Here is an 18,711-nt window from a genome sequence, read left to right as displayed (position 1 = left end):
AGCAATGCAGTGTGGATGTGAGGGTGATCTAGCTGCAACATCTGTCATCCCATTGGTTGCCTGGGTTGATTTGCTCACAAAGCCGTGTGCTTGGTAAAAGAGGACGGCCATCCCAAAGAGAAGGGGTGTACTGTTCTTTAGTCAAGGGTGTACAATAGCAATGCAGTGCTCTCAAGTCCGTCTAGGAAAAGTGGCTGTTATCTGGACACACGTCTTTGTGTGGCTTTGGAGCATTGCAACTCCCAGCTCTCAAACTGCATTGACACCCACACAGACCTTATATAAAAAAGTCCTGGTGTTTACATTGGAAAAGTCCTATGGTGACCCAACTGCAGTATCGTTTATTATATTGCTTCGTTTATAGTACCAAGGAAGGAAGCTAACAAGTCACCGGGTACAGTGTGCTGGTTCTCTTGCCATGCAAGGTTTCTGATTTAACAGCTAGTTGTTAAAACAGAGCTGCAACTGTTCAATTCAGAGGAGTAATTAAGAACTATGAACCATAAGAAGGGGGCAAAAGAGAAATATGAAAATTATTTACACACATCAATCCCCTCTTTTATTATAGTAAATTTTGGGCTACCTTTTCAAAGTTTCGTACTTTCTCATCTTCTCTCTGCTCATGTTTACAAAAACCTCTTGGTTTAGGAGAGACCAAGAGAAAGTGACTGTCCCAAAGACACCCAGTCTTCATAGTTAACCAAAGATTTGGATCTGCACCTCAGTGTTCCAGGCCTAACATTCTACCTAGTGTACCACATTGGCTGTGCCTCTTCAGAGATATTAGTTCTTTTCAAACTATGAGATGCAATCTGTACAGAAGAATCCTGTTGCTTTTGCTAATCTTTCTGTTGGCCTCTTTCTGCATGTTTTTCTTTTTCTCCCTCTTCAGGTGCTTTTTCCTAACTGTGCCTGTCTTAATACTGAAAAGGCATATACCTTGGGGGGGGGGGGCAGGTTGAACCAAGTAGCAACTGAGTTCCTCCCTCCCATGCTGCTCTAGATACACACTATGCTCACCCTCATTCTATTCTACCAGCATCCCTCTTTCTGAAAGCAGAGGCCCTTATCCGTGCACATCCTTCCCCCATCTTGAGGGAACAGCAAAGACGGAGGTCTTTACATTGTGCTTCTGCCTGCAGAAAGATAGCACGTGGGCTGCAATCCTTTCATACCCAACAAGGATGGGTGCTCTCATTGCTGCATTTGTGTTGTCGGATGCAATGCTTGAGCTTCTTCACCTGTCCTGCTAGGCCAAATGTAAGGATTTGTGTTTGGTATACAAAGCCTTAAACTGGTTTGGTTAGCACGATGGTTTAGGCGTCTGACTGAGGAGCCAGAGATTGGGAGTTCAGTTCCTCATTGTGCCTCCTGTGAGTAGAACCAGCCTGTGTGGCCTTGAAGCAAGATTGCACAGTCTCAGGGCACTCCCAGAAGAAGGGAATGGTGATCAACCTCTGAGTGCTCTCTATCTAGAAAAACTTTAGAAAGATGCATTCATTAATTTAGGCAATTGTAGATTTTTCACTGATTGTATGATTCCCTGTATCCAAATTACTCACAATATTAAAGAACAGATTCATGAACCTTGGAGTTCTCAGCTGTCCTCTAGTTTATAATTACAAATATGTATGGAAATCATATTCAAGACTGGAACTACTGCACACGAGGAAGACTGGTTTAAAACATCCCCTTCTGTCTACTGCCCTCCCAGTATTTATCTGATTTGTTGGGAGTTTAAACAAGGAAAGGAAAAAAGCCGTTCATGGGTCAGGAGAGAGAGAGAGGAGGTTATAACTGCCCCTCCTCACAAGTGTTGATCCCAATCCTGAATGAAGTTTCATGCTTGCTTTGAGCAATAAGGTATTATTCTATTATTCCAAGAGTAAATACTACATTTTCAGTACAATGTGTAGTTTAGCCCTGAGAGATTAGCGTTCCATAAGAAAAACAATAGACACTGAGCACGGAGTCCACTAGGCGGTTTCTTTTGCAAACACTGGAAGATCTTTTCCTTTTGAAATGAAACTATAGTATGGTACAGTATTACTTTGCCAGCAGCTAATGATGTAGTTGCAGAGAAACTTTTGCCAGTTTATTAACTGCCACTCAAAACTTCACCAAACAAATTAAAGAGTGCCTTTTATAAGAAGCCTGAGCTGAATTTGTGTGTATTTTTTTTTTGCTACAGATGACATGCATGTCTTAAAACTAGAGTAAAATGGTAAATGTGTCAAACTTCACATTTGTTTATCTCTTATATCTGTGGCAATTTTTACTGGATTGATTTGAGAACTATCTTACTAAAATACCTCATAAAGGAGATATATACTCTCATGATTATATTACATATAAAAGTCTCACCTGTGGAGCTATTTTATATGTAATATAATTTTTCAGGCAGAATGGGATGAGGAGAACTTGTTTTGTTTTGGGGATAACCTTATACTAAGGTAATTTACTTGCAGGATTAATTATTCCACCATTTTGTTTTGGCCTCTTACAGGTTTATAAAATTTGACAAGAAGTACCTGCGGAAACTTCTAATCAGGGAAAGTCAGCCCAAATCAAGTATTGTGGCCTTGTACAAGAAACTTGAGATAAAGCATGCTATAGAGATGGCAGAGAATGGGATGATCAGCACAGTGCCATCTCTAGCTTCTCTCAGGTAAGCCCGTAGAGGACAATAACACTTCCAGTTTTTATTCCGAGAGACTTAAATTTTGCGTGCAGAAATATCATTTGCCTTGACATTTGCATTCACTGGTTGTCTAGTAAAAGACAAAAGAGTGTGTACAGTATTTTCTGGATTTAAGACAGTACTCCAATGTTCCCTCTAAGTCGCATGGGTGCACAGTTACACAGTGCTGCAGCAGTGCTGTGCACCTGCAGCCAGTGTTGCCACCCATTTGGTTCTGGTCATGGCTGGATCCCTGCACATGGGGGGTGGGGGGTTTCCTGCCCAGCACTGACAGAAAATTAGAGGTAACGTTGCTTACAGCTAAGTCTTCCAGGGAGATTAACAATTTGCGAAAAAGGACAGCAGAATTATTATTATTTTTAAATTAAAATGAAAATGAGTTACTAGATAAGAAAAAAAAAACCCACAAATGATAATGCAACGCTGGAATACAATATTTGGGATAAAGCTGAATCCATCATAATACCAGCAGAGTGAAAATCCCTATTTATGCAACTGTGCTTGGTTACACTATTGCACATGCAGTTTTCCAAGCAGTTGCGTACATTGATGTGAGACTGATTGCATAATCTCTTGCATAGTTAATTGCATAAGACTATATTTCATATCACCCCTTGCACTAATTCTGAAAAAGATGCAACCACTAATTCAACAGGTCTTGTGTTGGCACAATTCCATCGTTATATACTATGGCTTAAATACTTAAAATGCCTGGGACAATAAGAGGAGCATTTGTTTGATGACAGGTATCAAGTGATCTGCTCTTGAGAGAATATTCCAAAATCGTGGTGTCAACACTAGAAATGGCTAGCTGCTACTTGTAACTTACTGTATCTTGGTAGCAATGAAAGTATCTGAGAAGGACTTCAGACAATGATCTCAGGAACATTTGGGCTCATTTAGAATTTAATTGTAAATTAATCAAGTATTACACTGTTTTATTTGGTACACTGCTTTATTTGGTGGATCCACTTTTTTTAATAAATGGAGGACTGACAGTAAAGGTAATTTAAAGGCTTTTATTATAGAGTGTCCCTATGAATAAAAAAAAGAATATATTGAATGCCTTTCAATCTAATAATAAACCAAAGTTTTTTGCTATCAGATAGTTTGGGGCTTTTTCCTGTGAGATAACTTGCAATTTACTGTATCTGCAGTTTTCTTGTCAATATGTTAATAATTTAAATATATATTTGCATATATGTTCCAGCTGATCTGGAATCTGTTGACAAACCTATAAAATAAGTTGAATCAAATCCTGCTGTGTTTGTATTTGAGAGAATCTTTAGCTCAACCTTAACCAGGAAAATTGAAGATCTCATTATTGTATTGTATCTACTTTCTTACATTTTAAGCTATTTGAAAACATGGATAGTACTTGTAGTTAGAACAAGCAGATCTTTTTACTATAGAAGTATTAGTAACTGATAGACTGGGGATACCATTCACCTTATTTTTTTTTCTTCTGGGAGAAAATTTAATTCATATCATTACAAGTTATTACAAATTTTGCTTTCTATTTTATTTTATCTTGCCACAGCGAACATCAGAAAGAAGAAAAGACAAAGCCTGTTTATCCTACCCAGGCAGATGATATAAGAGATATTTTAACAAAGAATCTCTACCAAATACGGCAGAGAGTAAGTAGAAAACAATATTAATGGAACACCCTGTTGTGAATGTATCAACTTCCTCAGCTGGTGATGTTTTCTCTCCCCTATTAAAAGCACTGGGATGCTATCATCAGCAAGCTTATTGGGAAGTAATTTCTATTAAAATCAGTAGGACTTGCCTCCAAGCAAATGTATTTAGGATTATTGTATAAGAAAGCTGATGAATAAATATAGTGAAGGCAAAGAAAAATGGCAAGCTGTACTTCTGTCTTTGCAGAAAGACTTAGAAGTAGTTTGCAAATTCTTCCCACTAGAACTGCTTTTTTTCCAAATACATGCCCCTTGACACTAAGCATAAATAGCTTTGAGTCTGAATAAACCCTGAATATTCAGGTAAAGTTCCCAATTATTTATTTTAAAAATCAGTAGACTAGTATTTATGACACATTTTTCTCATAGGGAGTAAAGTGGCTCAAAATAGTTCCTTACCTGTTTTTATTATATATACCTTCCAGGGTGGACCACAATATAAAGGGAGTGTTAAGGCCATTTCTCTTTATCAGTTCATCCTAACTGAAGTAACATTCTGTTGATGCAGGTGTAATGTAAAGTTACGCTGATATAAATGTTCTGGGTGTTACACCCAGCAACCAGGAATTTAGCTTTAAAATTGCACAGATGGTCACACGGCCTCAGCCTGACCGATTGCACAATTGTTTTAATTATTGTTATATTAACATATAGAAAGTGGTTATTCACTACTTTTATCTGGTACCTATGGGCAGTATTTTTTTAACTAGCTACTGTGAAATTTTTGGAATAAAAAGATCATCGCCTTTTTTGTCCATGGAGTCCTTGCCCCAAAAACTTGTATTTTATGCAAAAAGTTGCAATGTATGAAAAAAGGCAAAAAGTTGTAACAGAACCTTGCATTTTGTACAATCTACATATTTTTGCACAAAATACAACTTCCAGCAAACAATACAGGTTTTGTGTAGAAAATATTGCCATTTTCCTTCGCCCCCCCTTCCAAAGATGTGGAAAATGCAAAAATGTTCAACATCTTGTCGATCAGACAGAGAGCTTTTCAGGGGTTTCCGGTTCTACTTTGAAAATGAAATGAGCAAAAGTTTACATCTCTCAGAGCAATGTCTCCCCAATAGTCATTGGGGTGTACCACAGAACATAGGTATATTGTACACAACATTTTCAGAATAAGACTGTTCTTTTTGTTTTCCTATTTCAGACTCCATCATACAATAGGTATAGTTTAGCAGCAGATGCAAATGAAAAACAGGCTAAAGAAATTTTGATTCGTCGCCGACACAGCCTGAGGGAGAGCATCAGGAAGAGCAACAGCCTGTCAAGACCGGTACTCTTAATTTATAATGTATACTACTGAAGAGTTGACTAAATAATGCATTATGTTGTTGGAATAACATGGTGACGCCACAAAGTGGTTTTCAATGAATGGACTCTGTTTAGTTGGTAGCTATCTTATAGTTTTCATCAGCACATGGGCATGAATATGAATGAGTAAAAGTATGTTAGCTTTTGTGAGACCTTCACCTTGTGTGGCAGTTTAGCAGTGGTCACTGTTGTCTATAATAGTGGTGTATTCTTCTGCACGTGAGTTATGCGGTTTGTATAAACTATGCTAAATTGTGTGATGTCTCTCATTTGCACAATTCTGATTGGGTTATACTTCTTCAAAGACTGTTTCAACGAGTTCTGGGGAGAAGAACAAACATTTGTAAAGCACTGTAGCCTTAGTATTTGAGCACTGGCAATCTTCTGTTTTCCAAGATTTTACCAGCTATTGCCATCATTTCTCTTTCTGAAATGTGTCAGTGAAAAAGACAGACAGAGGAATGAGTGAGTGAGTGAGTGAGTGAGTGAATTCATTCATTCATTCATTCATTCATTCATTCATTCATGTGGATCTGGATGGGAAGAACATAGATTGGAAATAGATGAAATCTTAGGGAGGAAAGTTTGAGAACGAGATATCAGGCTTTGATGGAGATGGATGTATAAGAATAGAAAAGTTGTGGCAAGGAGGTAGGGTGCAGCAACTACAAGTCTGGACATTTCTGCAGGATGGAATTTTTAAGAATCTGAGATATCAGGAAAAACTAGGGAAAGGACAATCTGATGACATGGGATTCAGGTCGCTGCAAGTGCAGGGGGAACACCCAGAATGATCATATTGACCAGAATCCAATGGTGTATTTCTCTGAGCTATTCTCCTACACATGTAAATTATAAAACTGCTCTGGAAGGCTGGGTAACTTTTCGGAGCAGGTTTTCAGCACCAAAAAGAACTGCAAAGGCGAAGCAATGGAGAAGGAACTCGTATTGTAAGAATAGTGTTGGATTTGGCTTATTGAATGGAAATTGACATACTGTAAAAGTATACATCAAGGTCGACAGTGGTTAATGCAGTAGGGTACATGACCAGACATGTACTGGAAAGACTGATGGTGTAGAAGGAGGATACTTATGTAATTCCCCTTATACTCCATGTTACAGCAATAGCATACTGGCCATAGTATCTGTACTATGTGGTGGTGGAAGGAAGGTAGGGAGAAACCTAGGGTTGTTAAAGAGGGTAGGGCTGCCAATAGAAGTTTCGAGAAGAGCCAGGTTCAGTGCCTCAGAGGCATAGAGGATTCTGTGGTTGTCAATTGATCTGGAGCTCTTACCTTTTTTTCTTGGGTGAATCTAAAGAACATTCTCCCCACCCCACCATCCAACAGTGGACATTCTAAGAGTGGCATTTGTTATAAAATACTAGAGCTGTGAAAGTCACACTTCCTATAATTCTACGGTACTTTCTTTGGAGTAATCCATGGAGACAGAGCTAGGGCTCCTCTTGAACTGAGGTTTTAAAACATTTTAAAGAGGAAAGGCACAATTTGTATATGACTTCCTCTTTACAACTAATGTTATGTGTTTTTTTAAAAAGAATTGTTGGAATCTAGACCTAAATTCAGAATGTAATATGAAAAAGGTCCACTAATGCTCATCCTTCATGAATTTTACTTTGCTTCTTTCTGCAGGTGGCCACCAAAGCACCACGTTACCTGTCGCTACCTAAAAATACTAAACTTGCTGAGAAAGTTCGGAAAAGAAATCAGTCTTCTTTCAAAGGTAATGAATCAAAAGAAGAGTGAATTTTTCAGCCATTTTTACTGACCTGCTTGGGAAAGAAATGTCAGATAGGGGTATTGGGCTGTGTTCATACTTTCAAGAGAATTTCCCTCCCTCCATAGAAACCTTGACTCATTTATTTGACATTAATAAGCTAAGGATGTACAGTATATGTACATATGATTCTCTCAAGCAAGTCTATTTACATAGTTTGCTTGCGTTTATATATGCAGTCTTATATCTGCCATTTGTTTCGTTTATTTTATGAGGGGCTCCAAAGTTATTGTCTTAATTATGCCTCTTAAGTGCTTTGGTTCAAGAAAAAAAAATCTCTCTGTCTGTGGAACTTTGCATAGTCATAAGCTGGACAAAGGAAGTGAGCAGCAGTGAACATTACCTGTCCTTTCCTAACAGACAGAATGTTTCATTTTCATGACACAAAGAGGCATCTGACCTCTTTATATATGCAAATACCTTTCTATGAATGTAGCTGTTACTGCATACAATCCACATTGGAACACTCTTTTAATTTGGCCAATCAGAGACCAGGGGAGGGTAAACCACCATTCAGAAAACTGTGTATTATAATTGTGTGCCACCAAGTCTGACTTACTATACCGTTCTCAGAGTTTCCGAGGTGCAGAATTCCCCGAAATGTTTTACCAGTCCCTTCTTCTGAGGGTTCTCCGAGGCCCTGTAGCTTGCCCCAGATCACACAGGCTGGCTATTCTCCCTAGAGGAACAATAGCGAATTTAACTCCTGACCCCTGCCCCATAGCTGTAAGCACCAACTCAGTGAACTTATAGACAAGGATGGAAAAGAATTTTGCTGTGCCGATATATCAGTGAAGGTATATATTTACACCCCCCAGAGATGTTGTGCAAGACAAAGTGTACCCTCTGAAATCTGTACCACTTCCTCTGAAATCTGGTCACTGCAGTGCACTTTGGAGAAATATCATATCCATAAAGCCATGTGTACACTTAAAAATGCGAGTGACTAAAATATGTGCGTTTGGCATATATGAACAGAATGCTTCCAAGAATAGGAGAATGCATACAAATATGTATATATTAAAATTAGTAATTTTTTTCTAATGTGGAAAAAAAATCACATGAGTTATCCCTAAAGTCCCACAGCCTGATACAAAACAGAGAAAAAGACGAGTAGGATTTGAAAAAGCACAGTATAATTAGGCAGGGATGGTATTGTCAGATTAAGGAATATGGTACATGAACATCTTCCAAGAGCCCTATAGAACTTTATAGCTATTTAGGAAAAAAATCAGAAGCCTGTGTTCATCATAACTGTCATTTATCCCATTTACTGTAGAGTTAAGTCCAGAATGAATTCTGACAATCATTTCCAATAATATCAAAATTCATCTGGGTAGCAACATTTCAGTCTTTTCATAGTTGCTGTAATTCCATGCAACATCATCTCACCTCTAAAATACATAATTAAAAAATAAAAAGCATTATAGCTTTAAGTAATCTTTAGCCTTTAAGAATATCATTAATGACACACAGAAAAATATTCTAAGTGCTCACCCAGCCAAACCAGTTCAGATCTATGGATGAAATTCATGTTGCCCTTGTCTGCTGCCATTGTTGTTGCTACTGCTACATGAATGTTATTATCCATCGTTGTTGTGTTGCTATCTTGTATGTGTGTGGTGGGTTTTTTTTTTTGTATCTCTTACCTCCCTATATTTATATTTCTCCCAGATGTTTACATTTTTCCTTAAATTGTAAACATTGTCTTTTGCTGGACCTGTAACTACAGGGTCTTGGTTCACCAGGGGAAAATTGCTTTATAACTTCTGTTAATGCAGTTCCTGCAAATTGGAACCTTGCAAGCTGCCACCATGACAATAAACATTATAACTAACAGTTACAGAGCCAACAGATTACAATGAGTTGAAACTACAAGGGTCTAGTAAAATATAAGTAGAACAAATCACAGAATCTGAAAGACCATGGGCCTGTCACGTTTATGTTTTACATATTACAACATAATTATTTAAATATACTATCAATTCAGTCTTTCGTTTAATTTCACACTGAACTGTTAGCTATGAATGACATTCTTTTTCTAGAAACCTTTTTTTGTGGTTTATATACTTTCCTGCCAAACCTGGCTGGAGAGCTTATTGTTTTGCAGTAACATTTAGCAAACTGCTTTTCAAATCAGATTTTTAAAATACAGTGTACACTTTCAGGATTACAGTACGTTCTTCTACACACACCCTTAATTGTTTTAGCATTCTCTCTACGCAGTAGGGCCCCCATATCCATGGGATCAGTATCTGTGGTTTCACTTACCTGTGGTCTGATAATACTAAAAATATTAGAAGAAAAAAAATCCAGAAATATGTAATTTCACAAAGTAGTTACCAGAACTGACCACTAAAGGGAGACCATGCTATGCGTATAGGTAAAGGTTCCCCTTGACAATTTTTGTCCAGTCGTGTTCGACTCTAGGGGGCGGTGCTCATCCCCATTTCCAAGCCATAGAGCCAGCGTTTGTCCGAAGACAATCTTCCGTGATCTACTATTATCCATGATTTTTTGGCATCTGCTGGGGATGGAACTGATCCGCAGATATGGGGATCCTACTGTATAAAATCTCATATCTTGACAATTTCACATCTCTGATTGTAAATAATCGTCACAACTTATTATTAAAATCTTGAAAGAGATTAGCCATTCACACGGACCTACCAGCATTATCCATATATTTCTATGTATGAATGGGTCTCACAGTTCATAGCATTTCTCTGAGAACCTCAATACATGGCCCTTGCTGCTTCTCTCTCTCTCTCTCTCTCTCTCTCTCTCTCTCTCTCTCTCTCTCTCTGTCTTGCTCACTTGCTCACTCTAATGTTCAATTCTTCACCTTTCCTCCCTGGCCAAAACATGTTACTTCTACATCCTGAGGTGCATAGTATTCACCTTTCTCTTTCTTTCCCTCTTCCAGTTTAACTTCCAACGTATCTATTTAGGTCTTTCAGACCACCCTGCTTCCATTTTGGATATTTTTCTTCCCAATATATGAACATATTACATATCCTTCTCTTTCTCAGGGGGCCTTGCTGCACATTTAACCCTGTAGCTCAGACCTATCAGGTTGTGTGTATATTTTTCTGTTCAATTATAATAAAATTTGTACTGAATCATCCCAGTCTCCGACTCTGTCACTTCATTAGTAATTGCCGTCCTTGATCTTTGATCTTTCAGTCGAAGATTCCTGTCAGCTATTGGTTAAGTACAAGCACCTTGTTAGACATGTGTACTTGGGGACACTTGCTAACAGTATAATGTGCATCTGAATGATAACATGATAGCCCTTGAGGTGGAGGCTTCCTGTCTACGCAGACAAGTGATCAAAGCGGCAAGCAACAATGGTGGCTGCCTACTTTCTGTCTGGAAGGGGAGGGCAGAAAGAGGGTGTTGTGTTTCATAAAAGAGGGTGGGGCATGGGGTCCACCGGGTAGTATTTGGCTGTACTCCTCCCTCACAACCTGGAGCATGACCTAGAAGGGAATACAGTAAAGCCATCATTACCTGAGGGGCACACACCCATACTTTCAGTTCTGCTGTTGTACATTGTCTTAGTTAAAAACAACTGCAGAACCTGTTTGACCAGAGACAAGAGTGGGGGCATGCAATAAAGGCTCTGTTGCAACAGCATCAATTCTCTGGAAGAGTCTTTTGTTCTTCTGTGACGTTACAGAATGAGGCCCAAACCAAAAGAGCATTCAAGATTTTGAGCACTCCCAGTTATCTTTCTCTACTTTTTCCAGTTCGGCTGTAGGCTTCCATGCCATAAGCTGCTTTTCCAAGTCTTCAGACCAGTTTGCCAAGCCATTATAGAACTATTTGAGAACCACAAGCTCAACCCCCCCCCCATGGTAATGTGGAACTAGCTGCATGATTTTTTTGGACTACAGCCATAGATTCCTGATACTGCACATTTTCAGTACCGCTGCATTGTGTGTGGCTTGTCTTTTTCCAAAACTTTGCTTTAAGTAGGACATGTGTTGTAAGCATGCAGATGTTTGAAATTGTAAACATAGTGACTGTCATGTGAACATCAAGTTCAAACAAGTGGCAACCCAAGCTTCGATGCAGTTGCTATAGTGACTAGGGCACGGTAGCAATCGGAGACCTGTTCATGCCACTGTATCTATCTCAGTGTGCTAGATCTTGCTCTTTGTTACTTGCCTTTGTAAAAAGCTCTTTTGAGCTGAAAAGTGCTGAATAAGAGCTAAGTACAGCCATGACCTGCTCTACTACTTCAGGTTCCCTCTGGAATAGCAATACAATGATAGCATTGTGGTCATTTATCAGCCTGCCGCCATTTCATAAACCTTAAAATTCTTTTGCTCTTTATTTCGTATTTTAGCTCAAGTGCGGCCTGGTGTGATTCCCACCTCCCCCCCTACCAAAGTTGGTTCTCTCTCTCTCTCTCTCTTTTTTAAAGGAAACTAGCATTCAAGGCCCAAGCAGAGCTTTAAAAAATTCTTTCTTAGACTACAACTCCGAGAATCCTTCAGCTATCCTGGTTAGGGGATTCTGAGAGTTGTTATCCAAAACATCATGTTTCTATGCTACGCTTTCAAAATACGGTGTGGGTTTATAGTCACAAGGGGCCCACATGCTGCTGCTGCGGCTCATGATGATGTAAGGCACTAGAGAAACGTGGAATCCTCAGATGTTCTTGGAGAACAACTCCCAGAAATCCTGGCCAGCACAGCTAGTGGTGAAGGCTTCTGGGAATTGTAGTTTAAGGCTCAAAGTTGGGAACCACTGCTGTAAGTGAATGAGAGAAAGCATGGATTCCATAGTCCCAGAGAGCAGAATGCACCCCAGTGGGTTGGATGGCGAGAGGATGAATTTAAGAAAGACCACTCTGGAGGACCATTCATTGTTTTCTGCCCTGATTCAACCGCACAGTGGATGGATCTGCTTTTATTTCTCTGGTTCTTCTTATAACATATGTAGCACAAATGGTAACTTTACTCACAAACAGTGCTATAACAAAACAGTGGCAATTTTCCAGTGGCACAAGCAGTTCTGTGTAGGCAGCAGACATGATCCAAGAAAAATGTTGGCCATGCTCATGATGCAATTGTGGAAAAGTGCAGCTCAGGTTCTAGGATTAATTCTGTGAAGTCGGAAAACGAAACAAAACTCCCAAAAAAGACATGCTGCCATCTTGATTGTGGCTTGCGCCAATCCTTTCTAGGGTTTTCTAGGTATAAAATATTCAGAAATGGTTTATCATTCCCTTCTTCTGGGATGACCTGAGGCTGTGCGACCTGTCCAAGGCTACACAGGTTAGCTTTTCTTCTCGGAGCCCACAGTGGGGGAACTGAACACCTAACTCTTGGCTCTGCAGCCAGATGCTAACATAACCCACAAAACAGCTTTCTCCACTCTTTCCCCCCCCCCCCCTGCACTGACCCAGACTGTGGTGAGACACAGTATTCCTTTATGTCAGAAGGAATATGCATTTTTCACTGGGAAATGGGAATACAGTAATTGTATCGATTATAGCTCGCAGAAAAGTAAACATGCTGGCTGGGGGATTCTAGAGGTTGTCATTTATATATATTTGCAAATTCTAAATACCATTCCATGTGGGGTCACATATCAAATAAAATGTTAGTGTGCCAAAAAAGAGGAAAGGAAAGAGGAGAAGAAAGGAAAAAAAGAAAGAAAAAAACACGACATTCACAAGGGACATTATTATTATTATTTTACAACAGAAAGCCAACTGCAATAAAAGACACCCATGCGGGAAGCGAGGACACATATGCAGTCATGCGAGGGGGGGGAGAGAAAAAAAATGTGTGTTAGGCATTCTGAGATCTTTATCATCAATGTTTGTTTCATAATATATTGTCATGAGTTAAATATTCAGAACATTTATTAATGTGCAATTTTCTAAATTTACAGTAAGTGACAGCAGTGATTCTGAATCTGACCATACCACAGTGCTGAATTTAAAATCTGAAGCAGGAAGAATCTTGAGAGACCAGAAACTTCGGCAACAGCCGTGTAGAATCGAATGGAAGAATGAAACGGACGGGGAGGACAGAGAGCCAGTGAGTCGCCCTCTGGGAATCAGGGGCTTCAGGCAACCCCTGTTGCCTAGACCAGCGTTTGGCACCCTTAGTGAAGAAGAACCAGCAGAAGACGACAGGTCCACCAAGCCACTGCCACCACCTCGGTTAGCCCGACAAGCATCAAAAGCTGAAAAGCCTAGAGATAAATCTGACAATGAACCATATTAAAAACTACTAAACAGGGATGTTATGATTCGGCAACAGATGTAGTAGACTATAGAATGTAGCAGGGCAGCTGGATCTATTTGAAAGGATGGTCCTACCTATATTTATTAGAAGGAAGGAAAGCGTTATTTCAGAAATTATGTTCTTTTAATAAGTTAGGAGAGGGATTTCCCTTACCTGTTTTGGAGCCAAATAAAAAATTTATTTCACCATTTTTTTTTCAGATTTTCATAATGAAGGGAAGATTGATTAAGTATATATTGCATTTTAACATATGATGTATGCATTTGTCAATGGCAAGTTTTAAATATAAATTGCACTGAAAAAAATTTGCACTATACGCATTTTAAAAGCGCTTGCAAGGATTCATTCCCTGCCAGCAAGTGTGGACGAGGCACTGAAGGACAGCTACAGGTTGCAAGTGGTGGAATCGCATTAAAGAGGAAGCAGCTGCAATAAAGGACTGTGAACTGGCTTAACAATCACAGTCCTGTACATGTATGCTCAGAACTAAGGTCCCTTGAATTCAGCTAGGCTTAGTCCCAACTAAACATCCAAAGGACTGCAGCCTTTGTGAGAAATCCAGTGCTTAGCTGCAGCTGTGGTAGCCCCATTGGATCAAAGGGATTTACATTAGTGTTCAATTAACATCCCATTCATTCAATGGATCTGTGGTAGCTGGGATTAAAAATTGGATTTCACCCTTTGTCAGGTCTCCACAGTTCTCCCCAAGCCAAATGGAGTCCCCAGCTTTTCAGCTTGTTGCTAAGCTAGCTCTTTGGCTGTTTGTATTGCCACAGAAATAGTCTGAATCTTGGGTCTCTGCACTGGAAGAAAGATGAAATAAAAACAGAAACAGGGAAATGGAATGAATAAATAATAAAAACATGATTTTTGGAACCCATGCTCAGAAGTCAGGTAAAATCCATGGACATCATGTGACACCCAACTCTTAAAATGATGTACTGTTTCTTTGTATATGTTACAATCTTGACTGTATTATCTGGCACGGGTGATATGAAGGTTGCTTTTGAAGTCTAAATTCCAAACCTTTGTAAATATTATAAGAAAGCATTTGTTTCTGTCTAGGCATATTTTTTACAACAGGAGTCAAATGATATAGTAATTATTTATTTAATAAAAATATATTTGAACCACATTTTGGCCCTTACTGTGCAATAAAAATGATAATATTAATCAAAATTATCAGTTAAAAGCAGAACATGACTATCTTGGAAAAACAAAGCTAGAATGTTCACCCATCAACCACAGTGACAGATAATCTCTTCTTAGCACAACAATACATCCACAACAAGACACACTAATCACCCATCTACAGAAAAAGACAAAAGCCTATCTCACAGCCATAAATACTGCACTCCCAAGCCAACTACACCAGAGCACAGAGTGCTGTCCTCTGAAGATGCCGGCCACAGAGACTGGCAAAACGTTAGGAAGAACAACCTTCAGAACACGGCCAAAGAGCCCGAAAAAACAACAACCATAAGCCTTCACGAATACTAGAATGTTCTACTCCTATACACTGTCACGATGGCTTCTAGCAGAGCATTTCTTCCTTTTGGATCTATCAGTCCCTTGAAAATGAAGAAACGTAAGGGTAAGCATATGTGTGTGCCTGTGTGTACATGAGCAAGTGTGTGCATTATGTGTAATTTAATTTCTTTGGAACCCTCCTGTCTTTTTAAACATCAATATGGCACTTTCAAACCAGCACAGCTATCAAGATATATTAAATATTGCCTCAGTGACTTGTTTTTATTCCAAAATGAGGTTGTGGCCTATTAAAAATGAACAAACTTAATGCTTAATAGATTCCATGCCCCCCCCCCCTTGAAAGTAGAATTAAAGGAGTTTCTTGATACACATAATAATCTAGCAGCCCACCAGAAAAGTACCAAATCTGGACTTCAGTTTTGATAAATTCCGATTTTGACTAACATCTGTCTGAACAGTTGTAATATCTTTAATAGATTTGTACTCTCTGCCATTGCTGCTTATGGAAATGTTTCACTTATTCTTTTTTTTTTTTGGTGAGCATCAGAGTAAGGCTCCTGATGCTTTGAAAGAAAGGAAACAACATCTAGCCTCTAGTGCCCTCTGTTGGAAACAAAGCCGAGTAACATTTGATCCATACAACAAGTACAGGTTGCTCAGCAGTTTATAGGAAGACATCCGTAACGGCCCCTGAGCCTTTATGAGGTATCTATATAATGAACATATTTCAGGAGGACAAGCTCTACTGTTCCAACGTTTTAATCTGTATTGCTTATTTTTCCATCTCCATCTTCCTGTTTATAAAGCCTGACACATGGTTACTCAATCACTTCCAATAAACTATGGACCTTCACTCAGCTGTTGATTGAATGTGTTGTCTGGCAGTGGTCCGTTTCAATTGTGCTTGGTTTCTTCCCAACACACCAGTGAAAGTATCCAGTGAAAGTATCCTTGGCTTACATCTTTTGGGAAGGACCAGAGTAAAGAATAGGAGCTGCTTACAGCCAGCCAAAGTGATAAATGAACAAGAGCGAAGCTCTATCATTTGCCTAGCTGGTGGAAACGATCAGAGCAGTGCACCAGCATACTCCTCCTGCATGGTTAAGACAGGGTTCCCATAGACCCCTGGATTGTGGTTATTGCGTGAATGCATGAAATATTGGGTAGCTCTTTTCTCTTGGAATTACCACAAACATTTGCTGCACTGCCATAACTCTGTTTGGTGACTGATGTATTCTACAGGAAATGTACTGAAGGGCGTGAATGAGTGTGCAAGAGAAAACCAAAAATGATACATTTTTCTTGATTGGGTAGAAAACAAAACTGTAGAAGTGAGTTGCAATTTAGTATCTTTTTATGTGTCATCTCATACTGTGTTTCCCCAAAAATAAGACAGGGTCTTATATTAATTTTTGCTCCAAAAATGCATTAGGGCTTATTTTCACTGGATGTTTTATTTTACAGTTATGTCATCTTCTGGTTGCTGCACAGTGCTGGAGGGTGGGGTTTCACTTAACTGGGGCTTACTTTTGGGGTAGGGCTTATATTGCAATCATCCTGAAAAATCATTCTAGGGCTTATTTTCAGGTTAGGTCTTATTTTCGGGGAAACAGAGTAGATATGTGTCTCTATTAAAAACCCAACTACATTTTCAGCTAATCGTGTTCAAATGACTAGAATATGCAGTTACAACTACTGTAGTGATGTTTGTATTAGAAATGGTTGAAACACACGTCTCCCTTTGCTTTAGAGAATGAGGCATTATGATACAATCATAAGCCAACTTAAATTTGTTTGGATCATAATGGCTTGTTATGAGATCAGCAGCACTGGGGATGTGCAAGAGAAAGAAAAATTCATTTTCATTTAATTTTGCTCTTTTCCAGGTGGCTTGCCTTCCATTTTGGGAGTCCAACAGGCTCCATACGTTTCAGTAAAAACCCTATAAAAACCCAAATTCCTCAATTTTGCTATTCCCATTCTAGTTTCTGGTGCTAAAGCCAATTAAGCCCCAAGAGGAGAAGAACATGAGCAAGTGTCAAGGGTTGGTAACGACAGAAGAAAGGGGGAAAAGAGATCAGGACTGGCAATGGCATCAGTTGACAGGGAAGGAGGCGGGCAAGTGATGGAGAGGAAGGGGGAAGGACAGGGAAGATCACATTTTTACTGAAATATGAAAACATAAGAAATCTGTAACATCCAGTACCTGTTCTTCTGGAGTAGATCTTAATGGATTCAAAGGGCTCCCTTATGAGAAGCCACAGAAGAGCCTGAAAACGGGGGGGGGGGGGGGGGGGAGGACAAATTTCAGGATTTAATTATTTGGAATGCTCCAAATATCTCATCTCTAATCAGTACTCCATCAGCAGATGCCTACACTCAGCTTCCCCAAAGTTATTTGGATGCATAGGGAAGCTTGATTACTTTCACTGTAAGAAATTTAGTTACATTCCTATCCATTCTTTCCTCCAAAAAGCTCAAAGCTGCCTGCACAGCTCTCCTACTTCTCACTTTATTCTGCCAACTCTTTCAGGCCACTCTGGCTGAGATTGATGGGGTCAAAGTCACCTTGTCAGTTCTGAGGCTTGATGGATTTAAGTTTAGAAGATTTCGTTCAGTCTCTTCTGTAGGTTCAGACTTCCGTGCTGAATCTTTTCTCCAAAACTGCTGTAGGTTTCAGAATTAGCACAGGCTTTGCCTTATGTGATCGTGGAAGGGCAGTTGCACAAGTTTCCTCCTCACTGGGCTACTGTTTGTACAACCAGTCACACACTGATTGTGATCAGGCACATGAGTGATTTTACAAAGGGCATCCCGCAGAAGGGGGAACCCAATAGGCATATGCCCTTATTTGTGTGGGTTTTCTCAAGAAGGTCCTCACCTTTGTCTTTAAATCTTCAAATCAAATTATTTTAGAACTGCAGAGCTGGAAGGGACCCTATGGGTCAACAAGTATAGACCCTGTCAGGCACAGTGGGAATCAAACATACAACATCCCAGTGCTGGGGAAAAAGTAGGAGATAAAAGTTTGAAATCACTAAAATATCTACAGCAGTTGGAAAGCAAACACAGTGTGAGTTCCTACCCGTTCAGTGGGTAAAGCAGGAGGCACTGCATCCACCCTTCCTGTTCCTAATGCACTCCCCACTTCCAGAGTTATGAAGTAAAGCCATTGCCATTACTGAAGCCTGCTGCTGATACCCTAATCCTCCTCAAGCTAAATTTTGCAAAAGGGCAGAAGAGTCACGGGGAAGGTTGGGAGATGGCTGTCTTGCACAGGCGATGACAGATGCTAGCTTAGTGCAGCTGGAAGTATATTGCCTATAAATATTAATGAGCAGGAAATCACAAAACAGAAACAATAACTTTGGGTCATTAACACTGAACACAACCAATTAGTGTTGATACCAGCATTTTCTGGTATTGCTAC

General features: G+C 39.5%; 1 protein-coding gene across 1 annotated transcript in view; it reads left to right on the top strand.

Annotated features, from left to right (window-relative positions):
* Window positions 1-14,923, top strand: part of SLC9A2 (solute carrier family 9 member A2) — a 54,052-nt gene extending 39,129 nt beyond the window's left edge. Inside the window, exons 8-12 of the mRNA XM_020783979.3 lie at window positions 2,507-2,668; window positions 4,242-4,341; window positions 5,561-5,686; window positions 7,377-7,467; window positions 13,432-14,923. Of these exons, the coding sequence (XP_020639638.3) occupies window positions 2,507-2,668; window positions 4,242-4,341; window positions 5,561-5,686; window positions 7,377-7,467; window positions 13,432-13,769 (817 nt within the window). The 3' untranslated portion in view covers window positions 13,770-14,923. The remainder of the gene's footprint in view (window positions 1-2,506; window positions 2,669-4,241; window positions 4,342-5,560; window positions 5,687-7,376; window positions 7,468-13,431) is intronic.
* The last annotated feature ends 3,788 nt before the right edge of the window (window positions 14,924-18,711 follow it).

Source organism: Pogona vitticeps, chromosome 3 (genome assembly GCF_051106095.1).
Source record: "Pogona vitticeps strain Pit_001003342236 chromosome 3, PviZW2.1, whole genome shotgun sequence".
In the NCBI taxonomy this organism is placed as follows: Eukaryota; Metazoa; Chordata; class Lepidosauria; order Squamata; family Agamidae; genus Pogona; species Pogona vitticeps.
The sequence above is the reverse complement of the archived record's forward strand: the minus strand, read 5'-3'. Positions and strand labels throughout refer to the sequence as shown.